The sequence below is a fragment of the Hippocampus bargibanti genome, linkage group LG07, assembly GCF_051943395.1.
Source record: "Hippocampus bargibanti isolate YZ-2025 linkage group LG07, ASM5194339v1, whole genome shotgun sequence".
NCBI classification, from domain to species: domain Eukaryota; kingdom Metazoa; phylum Chordata; class Actinopteri; order Syngnathiformes; family Syngnathidae; genus Hippocampus; species Hippocampus bargibanti.
In genome coordinates this window covers 569,419-582,920 of record NC_142740.1, presented here as the reverse complement: position 1 = coordinate 582,920, position 13,502 = coordinate 569,419, and the positions used below count along the sequence as shown (strand labels likewise).

General features: G+C 41.9%; 1 protein-coding gene across 7 annotated transcripts in view; it reads left to right on the top strand.

Annotated features, from left to right (window-relative positions):
- cc2d2a (coiled-coil and C2 domain containing 2A) overlaps positions 1-13,502 on the top strand; it is a 30,956-nt gene that overhangs the window by 7,191 nt on the left and 10,263 nt on the right. For 3 of the 7 annotated variants that reach the window (XM_089000857.1, XM_089000853.1, XM_089000855.1), the window contains exons 12-29: positions 90-221; positions 978-1,193; positions 1,299-1,405; positions 1,501-1,641; positions 1,917-2,073; positions 3,005-3,258; positions 3,631-3,808; positions 4,634-4,787; positions 5,727-5,874; positions 6,813-6,945; positions 7,013-7,216; positions 8,387-8,479; positions 8,574-8,665; positions 9,752-9,862; positions 10,068-10,082; positions 12,465-12,632; positions 12,883-12,940; positions 13,044-13,153. In XM_089000857.1, the coding sequence (XP_088856983.1) occupies positions 90-221; positions 978-1,193; positions 1,299-1,405; positions 1,501-1,641; positions 1,917-2,073; positions 3,005-3,258; positions 3,631-3,808; positions 4,634-4,787; positions 5,727-5,874; positions 6,813-6,945; positions 7,013-7,216; positions 8,387-8,479; positions 8,574-8,665; positions 9,752-9,862; positions 10,068-10,082; positions 12,465-12,632; positions 12,883-12,940; positions 13,044-13,153 (2,471 nt within the window). The remainder of the gene's footprint in view (positions 1-89; positions 222-977; positions 1,194-1,298; positions 1,406-1,500; positions 1,642-1,916; positions 2,074-3,004; positions 3,259-3,630; positions 3,809-4,633; positions 4,788-5,726; positions 5,875-6,812; positions 6,946-7,012; positions 7,217-8,386; positions 8,480-8,573; positions 8,666-9,751; positions 9,863-10,067; positions 10,083-12,464; positions 12,633-12,882; positions 12,941-13,043; positions 13,154-13,502) is intronic. The other 4 variants (XM_089000860.1, XM_089000859.1, XM_089000858.1 and 1 more) reach the window with 3 other exon arrangements.

The window sequence follows — 13,502 nt, the reverse complement described above, 5'->3', positions numbered from 1 at the left end:
TTTCCGATACGCCTTACTGCCATTTTCCTCCAGTCTGTCCTTTTGGCACCTTACTTTATTTATTTTCTTTCTTTGCTACGTCCTTCAAGGGAGCCAAATGGTTCGGTGATGACGGCAGGATCATCGCTCTGCCGGACCCTATCAAGGAATCTTGTACCAGGCCGCCGCTCTTCCATCTGGAGGACGACCTGGACCCTGCCATGCAAACGGTGTACAGGAAGGTCAGACTCAGAATAGTATGTAGAACACACCACAAGGAATTTGTCTCTGGTACAACACGCTGCACTAGTATCATCATAAGAAAAATTGAGGCACTATACAGTTCTATTTGCGTTACTGTTTAGAAAGTTAATGGCAACGGGGGAAGAAGCTGTTTAAATATCTGCTGGATTTGGTATCAGTACTTGGTATCGATACTTGGCATTGGTACTTGGTATTGGTATTTGGAATCGGTACTCCTATCAGTACTCTTGTTCCTTATTTGGTATCCGTACTTGGTATCGGCACTTAGTATCTGCACTTGGTATTGGAACTTGGTATCGTACTTGGTATCGGTATAGGTAGTTGGTATCGGTACTTTGTATCCGTACTTGGTATCCGTACTTGGTATCTGTATTTTGTATTGGTACTTTGTAGCGGTACTTGGTATCGGTACTTGGTATCGGTAGTTGTATCGGTAGTTGGTATTGGTACTTGGTATCGGTACTCGTATCAGTACTCTTGATCCTTATTTGGTATCAGCACTTAGTATCAGCACTTGGTACCGGAACTTGGTATTAGCACTTGGTATCGGTAGTTGGTATTGGTACTTGATATCCCTGCTTTTTTTTTAATTTTATTTTGTATTTTATTTCCGTATATTTTTCGAATTAAATTTACGGTGAAATTCAGTGCACCTCGCTACTTTACGACCAAAAAAATCTTCACAAGCGTCCAAATCAATCATTTCACTTCCATTCCTCCATCTTCTTCCTCAGCCGCTCAATTCCAAGCAGGTCCACCGTTACAGCGCCGACGCGGCAGACGGCGTCGCCGAGGGTCGCTATCAGCTGGACGTGGACGTCTCGGGACTCATCTTCGCCCATCACCCGCTCTTCAGTCGCGAGCACGTTCTGGCGTCTCGTCTCGCTCAGCTGTTCGACCAGTACCTCAGTCGAAAACGCAACAACCTCGCCGAGCACCTCACGGACAAGGTTGCGATGGCCGCCGTTATGATCATTTCAGCGGAATGTGTGAGATAAAGGCTTATTGTTGAAAATGGAATGCGTTCAGTGACGCTTGCGTTGTGTGAATTGCAGTTAAACGGCTTGAGGAACACCATGAGGAACATGCTGGAGATCCACAGCGAGCTGAACCTCTCCCAGGCCATGCAGCAGAGGATCGTGGAATACAGCGTGGAGATCAAGTCAGTTCTTTCGGTTTGCCGTCCCCATCCAATTACACCCCCCACCCCGTTTCCCCGCACTATTTTGGACTTTTTTTACCCCAACGTCCCGATAGGAACACGCGTCTACTGCGGGATGGCGAGCAGGAGAAGGACAGGATGCTGCTGAAGAGTTTGATCAAAGTCTGGAAGGAGTTGAAGGCTCTCAGAGAGTTTCAGAAGTTCACCAACACGCCTTATAAACTCTTTCTAAGACGGTACTCTGCTACTCTCTTGTACCTTAACAGGCCAAAGCATTAGGCATTTAAAAAATGTCATGTTATTTATTTATTTATTTATTTATTTGATGTGAAACAAATTTCCTCATATGTGGACATAGTTTTTTTTTTCTCAGAAACAACATCATGTTAAAAAGAAATAATTGTTTATTTTTAAACTCATCAGGTCCCAATTAGCCCAAAATAGAGAGAAAAATGCCTTGCAAGAGTTGAGGTCTTAGGATGTGAATTAACCACGCTGTCATGGTCCCCAGGGAGAACGTTGACCGCCAATCGGACGAGCAACAGTACGAGAGCGACATTTTGTCCGAGGTGTGGGAACTCGAGGCCGAAGGCGAGGTGGACTACCAGAACAAGATGGCCGAGTACAAGAAGCAGTTTGACCAATGGAAGGCCTGGAGGAGGAAACAGGTGGCCAGATTTGGCCCCTCGGGCCTTAACTTTGACTCCTGTGGAGTAGATTAAAGGACAAGCGACAAGTTGCGTCCAGAATTTGTCAAATGACTTCGACTGAGCGCATTTGACAAAGATTCCAGCGCATATAGCTATATTTTACCTTTTAAGATTCGCGCTGAATCTTCAGAAAGTCTTGTTTTCCAGTCGATGACGTCACGGAGGGACATTAGTGACGTCACGGAAGGAAAGCGTGTGACCGAGAAAGCCACACAATGCATTTTGGGTACTTTTTCTCGTCTGAAAACACCGTGTTGATCCGTGTTGATGGCAAAATTAGAAGGAAAACAGATAAATAACGCGATGGTGAATCGTTGTGTGGTGCACCAAGACTACTATTTGATACTAGTTGACACAAATTCCCAGCTGACAAATCAGCCCATTTCCAACGGAGCTTGTGCGCTATTTTGTGCATTTTCTGGGCGCTACATTGGAGTTCAGACGGCTCGAATTGATACGAAAGGACTTCTTTAATCGATGGCAAACATTTATGCTTTCCTCTTCAGAACTATTTGAAGCCTATTCATAACTGGATGAGTAACAAGAAAGCATCTTCTCCCAATCTGAACTCTGAAGCCATTGTTTTGATTCTGGAGCAAGGCAGTTTGTGAAGGACTATCCTGGCGTGACGCCACGAACAAAAAGGAATGCCCAGTTCTGAGCTCATTTTGTGGCAGTTTTGGGACACTTTTTATTGGTGTTTTGCATTTGACTAAAAATATCAGCCTGCGTGTTTTGTCGGTTGTCCTTTAATGTGGATTTTAGATGGGGGGGGGGGGGGGGGGGGGCAGCAGTAAAACAGACCAAAATTCCAATGTCCGGCATATTGTGAGACACATTATGAGACCGGTTGCATTCCAATCAACGGTCTACCCATTGCTCTCGACAGAAATCCAAGAAGAAGAAAGGAAAAAAGAAGAAAGCACAAACTCAAGATGAAACAGAAGAAGAAGACCAAGAAGTAAGCGAATCCGACCAAGAGGGTCCCCCCAAGCCGCAACCGCCGGAAAAGCTGGACTTTGAAGTCATCGAGCAGCAGGTCCGAGAAAAAGCATCCAGAATACGTCGCAAGCCAGGCGAGGCCAACCTGATTCCGGAGTTGACCGCTTCTGGAAAGATCTCCGAGGTGGAGCTCTGTCCCAGGTAGGAGGACCGCCAGGGTTTTGCAATGGATTGGATTAGCCTTTCTCGCAGTGGAGAAATTGACATTTCACAGCAGCAAAGTCATGAAAGAAAGAGGAAAGGAAAGGAAGAAGTAGAAAAAAAACCCGGAAGTAACTCATATAGATAGAAAGCTAGGTAGCTAGCCAATCGATAGCCAACAGATACCTAGCTAGATAGCCAGCCAGCTAGCTAATCAATAGCTACCCAGATAGCTAGCTAGCCAGCCAGATAGCAAATAGCTAGCAAATGATGATGATGATGATGATGATGATAATAATAATAAAATGTTGGGCAGGTGTCCCCCAAGAACACGTCTCGGGTTTCTGATGTTTGTTTCCTTCCTTTTCCCAGGGCCGAATTAGCTCGGCGAGAGGACGTCGCTAGGCGCTCTGTTTTCGTCAAGATTCTCTACAACGACAAGGAAGTGTCACAGACCAACAGCCGCGTGCTCACTTCCGACTTCAGGGTTCACTTTGGGGAGATTTTCAACCTGAAGATCGTCAACTGCCCGCGTAGCATTTCCTTACAGGTTAGCTTCATCCGCGCATGGCTGGACTAGCTCTTGACCTTTTCACCTTTCGTTTATTTGCGCTTTCTCTGGACGCACGGCTAGTAAACAACAACCAAGTAATAACGCCTCACTGATGTTTGTATTTTAGCCTGTTTTATTGCAGCATGGACAGGATTTACAAACACTCCCATACTTATGAACATTCGAGTTACGAACAACGGGACATATGAACGTTTTTGTAGTCACATGTCGTCTTCCCTCCAGTTGTACATGTACATATCTTTACGGAGAATATATTTTATGAAATGTTTATTTTTCAGTTCACACCAATACAGGTTACTTATACACGCCTTAAACATACTTATATAAGCCTTCAACATACATGCGAAATATAGCACTGAAGCAACTTACGAACAAATTCACCTCACGAATGACCCTTCGGAACGTATCTCGTTCGTAAGTTGGGGAGCTTCGACATGCAGTCTTCTCTCCAGTTGTACATGTACATATCTTTAAGATAATATATTTTATGAAATTTTTATTTTTCAGTATAAACCAATACAGGTTGCTTATACAAGCATTAAACATGCTTATATAAACCTTAAACATACTTATATAAGCCTTCAACATACATTCCATGCAAAATATAGCACTGAAGCAACTTACGAACAAATTCACCTTACGAACAGACGTTTGTAAGTTGAATTTGTTGACCTTATAAACAGTCATTGGTAAGTTGAATGTGTTCACCTTATGAACAGTCGTTCATAAGTTGAATTTGTTCGTAAGTTGGGGAGCGTCTGTACTTCACGGACTATCCGTTTGGATTTTTGCGCTGCGCAGGTCTTCGAAGAAGTGGGATCATCGTGTTCGCTCCTGGCACAAGTCTACGTGCCCGTCCCGCATTCCTCGGTGTTGCCGGCCAACGCGTCCATCGAAGAGTTTGAGTTCAGTAGCAACCAGAGGGTGATGTTTGACCACGAAGGCGTGGGCAGCGGTCAGTGTCTCTCTGTTATTTTTTTTCACATGTATTTAACTGCATATCAAAATCGTATTAGACAGTCGAAGAAAGTTCAATAAAAGGGGCGGGGCTGTAAAAAAAGCCACTGATCCTTATGAGTCAAAATAATAATAATAATACATTTCATTTATAAGCGCCTTTCAAAACTCTCAAGGTCAATTTACAGTCACAGGATAAGATTTTCCGTGGGTGAGCAGCGGCAGCCACATGTGGCAGCGTTCACTCAACCCGGAAGTAACTCAAAACGATAGAAAGCTAGCTAGCTAGCTAGCTAGCTAGTTGTGTTAATGTCATTCTGTTTCCTTATTATCTGTTACAAATTAGCTAGATAGCTATACAGATAATGGATAGCTAGCTAGCTCACCAGCTAAGTAGCAAATAGCTAGGTGGATGATAAAATCTGGATATTCAAAATAATACATTTCATTTATCAGCGCCTTTCAATACTCTCAAGGTCACTTTACAGTGTACAGGATCAGTTTTTATGGTGAGCAGCGGCAGCCACACGCGCCAGCATTCACTCAACCGGGAATAACTCAAATAGATCAAGTTAGCTAGCTAGCTAGCCAATAGATAACTAATAGCTAGCTTGTTAGACAGCATATAGATAGCCAGCTAGTTAGCCAGCAACGGTGACCCCCGTTCAACCAGGAATAACTATATATAATAGATCATGTTAGCTAGCTAGCTAGCTAGGTAGCTAGTCAGACAGCTAATAGATAGCAAATAGATAGCTAGCAATGATGCACAATCCTCCTTTGCAAATGACCCCCATTGTGGGACGAATAATGGTTTTCTGATTCCTTTCTGATTCTCATCAAAAAAACAAGAATCCGGTTCAAATTTTTGTTCATGCATTGTTTTTTTTCATATTTGTAATCTGATTCCTTTTTGTGTTGATGACGCAATACTCAGACGTTCCCCTTTCCTTCACGGCCGAAGGCAACGACAACGTGATCCTTTTGACATCCGGCAAAGTGTCGTGCTGCGTTTCATGGGGCGTCGGCGAGGACGACGTGCCGCTCGCGCCTCCCATGGCTCAGCATCCCGCCGTCCTTCACGGGTAGGGGAGAAATGTTCTGTTTTTATATTATAATTAAAGACAACTTATTAAAATCACTAATGTTGAAAGGATAGTTTTGATCATAAGAAAAACAAAAATGCTTAAAAAGATACATCAATAACTGAAATGAATTGATGGATACTTTTCAGGTATTGATGTATTTTGGCGTTGCTCTATGTCCTTGAAAAAGAAGGAAGGTCAAACCGTTGAGGAAGAGAATTGCACTTTCGTGTACTTGACAAATATTGCAAATACGTACAAATAAATAAATCACTAAAGCAATAAATAAATAAATGAACAAATAAATAAATACATAAACAAAAGATAAATAAAGTCATAAATAAATTAACACAAAATAACAAATAGATAAATAAATACATTAACAATAAATAAATAAAAAGATGAATACATAAAAAAGTAAAAAAAATAAATAAATACATTAATAAAAAGAGACATAAATAAAGTAATAAATAAATAAAGTAATAAATAAAGTAACATAAAATAACAAATACATTAACAACAAGATAAATGAATAAATCCCAAAATAAAGTTAATACTAAATCTAATTAAAAAAAATCAAATTAAAAAAATAAAATGTAAAAAAACTCAGATTTTAATTAAAGGTAACTGAATATATATTTATATTTCCAAAAAACAATAAAACCTAATAAAAACTATGATGCCAAATCTCAATTGTAGTTGACAAACGACCGTCATAAAAGAACCACTTGCTCTAGTGTTTTCATCTCATAGTCTTTCCTCATGATTGTCATGAACATGATGATAATCGATAAAGAAATTCAAGCAAGTAAAATAAAATCTTGATGTCATCAAAAAAATAAAATAATAATAATAATAACTTGCAATTTTCCCTGCTACTGTATTGTGTATAAATGATTTATGCACTTTATGCATTTTTTTTCATCTTCCCCTCACAGCGGCATGGGTGCTATTGACGCCGTTTCCCACATCGGGTCATCTGGCGATACCAAAAAAATCAGCGAGTGGGCCATGCAGTCTCGACTGGACCCCAACGATCCCAAAAATGCCTCCATTATGCAGCTGCTTCAAGTATGCACCTTAAAAACAAATACAATAAATAACACACGCATACACGTAATTATTTTTGGTGTGTCAGGTGGCTAGCAGCGGCGAAGTGACGGCCCCCGACTACTTCCGTCTGGAGCAGCTGCAGGAGGAGTTCAACTTTGCCAGCGACGACGAATTGGCGCAATCGCGCCGCTTCCGTTTGCTGGCGCTCCGGAACCAGGAAGTGCCGGAGTTTCGCAACTACAAGTGCGTCCCGTCACGCGAGAGAGAAGTCGCGGAGAAAGTGTTTCAGGTAAACGGCGGCCATTGAACAAGGCACGAAATGACCTGTCGTGACATCATGAAATGCCTTTTTGAAATCGGTGCTGTCTCGCAAGCGCCGCAAAACATAATAAAAAAAAAATATAGATATATATACAGTGATAGCTCGGCTTACGAACGCTTTAGCTAAACTTTTTGCCTTACGAACGTTAAATTCGCGAGAATATAATCTTGGCATACAAACTATTTTTCGGGAAACACACGGAGCTCCACAATGAGTGATGTGTCATTCGCGAACGAGCCGGTTCTTGGAGCTCCGAACAAGGAGCTGAAAATGGTAGCCAACTTTTTTCTTCCTCTATTTCCCGCCCCCAGTTTTCGGTTAAGGCGCACGTGATTGGTCAAGATCCGTGGTAGAGGAGTGAGGGGACACACGCATCAGGGAGCGGAGGGAGGGGTTACAGAAACACATACACGAGAGGGAGACGACAGAGCTTGAAACAAAAAAAAAAAACAAAAGTGAAATGGATAGAAAACAGTGAAATTTGGACTCGTTTCAACGTTATTGATAGATCAGAGGCAGTGTAGACTGCAAGGTTAAAATATCCCATTAATCAGGCTCCACAAATAACCCGCACAAGCCATCTGTACAATTTGAAGAGAACATACAAGCGAGGGAACCAGCTATTCATAAAGTTTCTAGTGTATCTGCCTGCATCTGTTGCTAGTGCAATATCACAACTTCTAAGATGTTCCAACCAGGAGCTCCTCGAGACACTTGATGCAAAAAGCTAGCCATTCCATCAAGCCATCAACGACCATCAGAAATAGGTCAATAAAACCACTTTAATATACACAGTACAGTTTATTTCTTTAATTACAATACCATGGCAGATTTATTATACATAAAATAAGGCATATTGTGTGTTGTTTTAAGGCTTATTTAATTGAAAATGGTGTTTTATGGGGTCCTTGGAACTGATTATTCTCATTTTAATGGTTTCCTATTGGGAATTAATGTTTGGAAGACACATTTTACACCTTACATACACTTTCTGGGAACCAATTAAGTTCGTAAGATGAGGTATCACTGTACTATGTCATTTTTCCCTAAAAAGAGAAACCCTCTGAAAATGATGGTGTCTACATTCTCTGTAGAAATGTCCGTTTTTTTAGTTGTTGTTTTTTTTTTCTCTTCCAGGACTACGAAAAGAGGCTAAAAGAAGGCGAGATCATCGACACCAAAGAACATCTCGATTCCCATCGAGCCTTGGTGGCCAAGTACCTCCAGAAGGTGATTGAACAAAGCGATTGGATGATCACTTCCTCTCCAATATTTGTACGGCAAAAAGAACTGGCGTTCAGAGTGATCCTTTCCCCGCCGACAGATTCGTGAGGCGGTAATCCACAGGTTCCTCCTTGCTAGCCATCACTTCCTGTTGTCCGACATGGTCATCGAGGAGGAGATGCCGTGTTTTGGGTAACTCGTTCCAAAACGTTTAACTTTTGTTTGCATCACATTATCTCAGCTTGTGTTGTAGAACCTTTTTGTTGTTGTTTATAATTAGAGGCGACATCCAGGTGGCTGAAAAGTAAGCGGCTATCGCCAACTGGGACTAAAAGCCATGAACCAAAAGCTTTGGATTATAAAAAAAAATGGGTCCAGAAAAAAACAACCTTTTTTGTCTCCCTCTTTGACAGCACAGGTGTCAAAGTCGAGGCCCGGGGGCCAAATCTGGTCCGCCACATCTTTTTATTCGGCCCGCAAAATCAAATCAAACCTTTGAAATTCCATCATTCTTGCTAAAATCCCAACCACATTTTTAGTCATTATTATTGACTTCAAATTTGAAAACTAGTTAATCAATAATTTATATGCAATATGTGAAGGCGATGAAACATTGTAATGACTTCCCCAAAGTCATAACGCCCCCCCCGATAGGAAACCGTAACTACAACATGGCCCACCCACGGAAAAAAAATGACTTTGACCCCCCTAGAACTCCATGTATCAAATGTTTATTCAGGCTGTCTGATTAATCCACCAAAACGCAGCTAGCCTGCTAGCTTAACGCCACTCAAAGTCAAAGTCAGCTTTATTGTCAAATATGCTAATATGCGTGACATACAGCACAGATAAAATGACTGTCCTCTCGGACCCGGCATGCAAGGCACTTATAACGACAAACATAATAAACACGAAAACGGCAATTTGCCAAGTAGCATGCCATCCCCCTTTTCCCAGCCACTTATGTCACTTCACGTCTTTTCCAACAGTCCAATGAATGAAAAGAATGTTGAAATGACATCACCGCCATTGTTGCTCCGTGGCCAAATGACACAGCTAGCTTACTCGTGATGCCACCTGGAAGCACGTGATCGTCAATAGCGACCTTTTATCCTGTCGTGTCTTTCTAAATGCATGATTGCGTGTCCTTGTAGTTAAAGCACTAACTTAATTTTCTGTCTTGTATTCCCTCTGCATGTTCCCCCCCCCCCCCCATCCCCCTGACTATTTATGTAACAAAATGAAAACACACACACACACACACAAAACAATGAAAAGGGGAGTACATTTGCAAAGAGTGCCAGATCGCCACCTCCAAGATGGCGGCGCATTTTTAGAGCTGAGGAATCCTGAGCAGATAGAAATGACCGGCAGGGCAGAGTTGCTGATGTAAGTACGAAGAATGTGTATGGACGGAAGTGGAACTTTAATGTATATATATTTTGTAATAATTCTGGAACCACTCAAGGCGCCGTTTAGAAGCAATTTGCAACCACATTTGGTTTGTTTATTTCCCTACAAACGCTCGTGTCTTTTGATCATGTTTTCTGTTGTAATTATCTCTCTGTTTTCTTCTGCTATGCATGTTTAACAGCGGTGCCGGTTCAGGGTATGTTCAGTATGTTCTTCTTTACCAACCACCCCCTAAACTTCCATAGCCTTCCCTCCCCCTTTCCCCAGCTAGTTAGAACACATAACCCAGCCAAGTAGCTCCCTCCCTTCATGGCGTAGCTGAGATATTTTCTTAAAGGACAACCAACGCCCTTTTTTTGTTTCCTAACTGACATCAGAAAAAGGTTTTATGGCATCTAAAATCGCCAAAACACACAGCCTGATATTTTTTGGTAAATGCAAAACACCAATAACAATGACTTCAAGTGTCCCAAAACTGCCACAAAATGAGCTTGAAACTGGGGAGATTCAGAAAGTCCCCCCCCCTTGTTCGTGACATCACGCCAGGATATTCCTTCACAAACTGCCTTGCTCCAGAATCAAAACAATGGCTTCAGAGAGTTCGGAAAAAGATGCTTTCTTGTTACTCATCCAGTTATGAATTTGATTCAAATAGTTCTGAAGAGGAAAGCATAAATGTTTGCCATCGATTCAAGAAGTCCTTCCAGATCAATTCGAGCCGTCTGGACTCCAATGTAGCGCCCAGAAAATGCACAAGATGGCGCCCAAGCTCCCTTGGAAATGGGCTGATTTGTCTGCTGGGAATTTGTGTCAACTAGTATCAAATAGTAGTCTTGGTGCAACACACAAGGATTCACCATGGCGTGTTTTCAGATGAAAACAAGTACCCAAAATGCATTGTGTCGCTTTCTCGGTCAGGGGCGTTCCCTCCGTGATGTCACTTAGGGCATCGTCATGATCGTCATATTCAGCGCAACTCTTAAAAGGTAAATACCAATTTGCCCTGGTATCACCTCATCGGCATAACTAAGCCTATGTGGGTCACATGGGCTTAGTTCGGCTCATTTGAAGTCATTTTACAAATTATGGACGCAACTTGTCCGGAGGTGTCGGTTGTCCTTTAAATGTAACTCCCAAATTGTTCAAAAAAACTGGAAAGATTTCCATTGTTTTTTTCTTACCTTTCCTCCTATCGCGATTTTCATCCTAGTTTTTAGTTGTGATTGGCGACAAGACCAATTAGCTTTTGCTAAGCTTGAAGATGAGGCGGTTTTCTTGCTCGCAACCATCCTCGCATGTGATGTGTTTTTTTTTTTCTAGTGTTGATAGCAAAAGTCGTGACTGAAAAATAGATTGCGCAAAAAACGTATGGAATGCCGATCTTTTTTCTGTTCGTACAAATTCCCGACGTGACTGAGTAATGTTAGCTGATAAAATCGCCGTTGCTTTTTTGACTTCTTTCTGTCAAGACAAATTATCTTTCAATATCAATCAGGGGTGTCCAAAAATGATCCCCAGAGAGCGACATAGGGAATAATAAAATCACTTTTTGGAGGCTGACCATTTTTGGTTTCAAGTGGAACGTTTGAAGAATCCGTTCCAGCGGATCTGCCGAAAAAACGAATCTTTCAAGATCCAAAGTACAATTTCCCTCCTGCTTTGCTTGGCAACTCTTTTACAAGTTATGGGGCAATATGATGAATAATTGTTAGCTAACTATCTAGCTAGCTGTTGCCCGCTTCATTAATAATGGCCCTAACACTAGCTATCTATTAGCTCTCTGGCTAGCTAGTCGCTTAGATAGCTCTCTATCTAGCTATCTATTAGCTATGTATTAGCTAGCTGGCTAACTTTCAAGCTATTGGATTTAGTTCCGGGTTGAGTGAACGCTGGCGCGTGTGGCTGCCGCCGCTCACCCACAGAAGAACGTATCCTGTGACTGTAAAGTGACCTTGAGAGTTTTGAAAGGCGTTTATCAATGAAATAATAATAATAATAATAATACATTTCATTTTAACCGCCTTTCAAAGCTCTCAAGGACACTTTACAGTCACAGACAAGCATAGGTACTATAAATGTAAAACAATAAAATGTAAATGGATTATTATTATTATTATCAGAATCAGAAAACCTTTATTTGTCCCACAATGGAGAAATGTGCAATTTAATTTGCAATTTAATTAGAATTATAATAATAATAATAATTATTATATTGGCAACTCTGTCAAATGTCAAGCCTTCAAAGTAAAGTCTTTTGGTCGCCAAAGAGCATATTTTAAAACTGTTCTGATCTTCGGTGTGTCTTTATTTTGAAGGCCTGACTTGTTTTCCAATAAAGTCGCTTTTATTTTGAAAGTTAATGCCAGCTCGGATTGCGTAATACACATACGATATACTGTATACACATACGATATACTGTATTATCGATCCACATGAAAACGGTACAAAATTTATGACAAAAATAATCTGTTTTATTCTTTTGAGTTGAATAAAACAGCCTTTGGACATCCCTGATGTAGATGGGCATATGCCACCATGGAGTTTGCTAACGAGATATTTTTTTGGGGGGACCAATCAGGATTTTGGGCCTGAACCTCTTCCACTTGGCTGAGCCCAAGCGTCCTCTGAAGCCTCAGAGGAAGGAGAGGAAGAAGGTGACGGCTCAAAACCTGTCCGACGGAGACATCAAGCTTCTGGTCAACGTCCTCAGGGCGTACGACGTCCCCGTGCGACGCTCGCAGAGCAGGTACGCCACAAACTCCCCCCCCCATCCATTGTTTTCGGAACTCTCATTTGGCAAAATATATCCCTCCCGCCCCACAAAAAAACTAATTAATTAATTTAAAAACCGGAAATTGCACGCACTTGACAGTCAATACTTTTGGTGTCAAAGTTAAGGCCCGGGGGCCAAATCTGGCCCGCCACGTCATTTTATTCGGCCCGTGAAAACTCCAAATCTGATTCAAGTAAAATCCAATCCAATCTTTCTCTTCCAGTAAAGCCATCCAATCATCGCAGGGCGCCATTCGGTCCAGCGACTGGCTCATCAACCAGGTAGGACGCTCTAACGTGACGATAGCGCGTCATTGAAATGTATTATGATGATAAGACATCTCAAGGACAAGTGACGACGAGTGTGTTTGTGTTGTGGCCGCAGGTCCAGGTGAGGCCTTTGGTGGAGGTCTCCTTCCAACGCAACGTCTTTCAAACCACCACCGCCGACGGGCCCAACCCTTGCTGGAACGAAGAGCTGCAGTTGCCTTTTCGGTAAGTCCCGAGTCTTGTTGCTTGCGAAACAGCGAAAATGTCACCATATTAACTCATTCGCTGCCATTCCCAAATGTATTCGGAAATTGAAAAGTGTGACGTGGAGCGCCATCCCCGAATTTGTTCCGGTTTTGGTTTTTTTTTGCCAAGGGTGACGATAATGCGCTGGTCAGACCTCTGGCAATGTTTTTCCCTTCCATGGGGGGGCAGCGTGTGCCGTTTGTCCATGTTAGCGCTTTGTTACAGCTTGAGCTGTTGTTAAAGTGCATATCGTGTGACTGTAAAGTCACCTTGAGAGTTTTGAAAGGCACTTATCAATCAAATGTATTATGACGATTATTATTATATC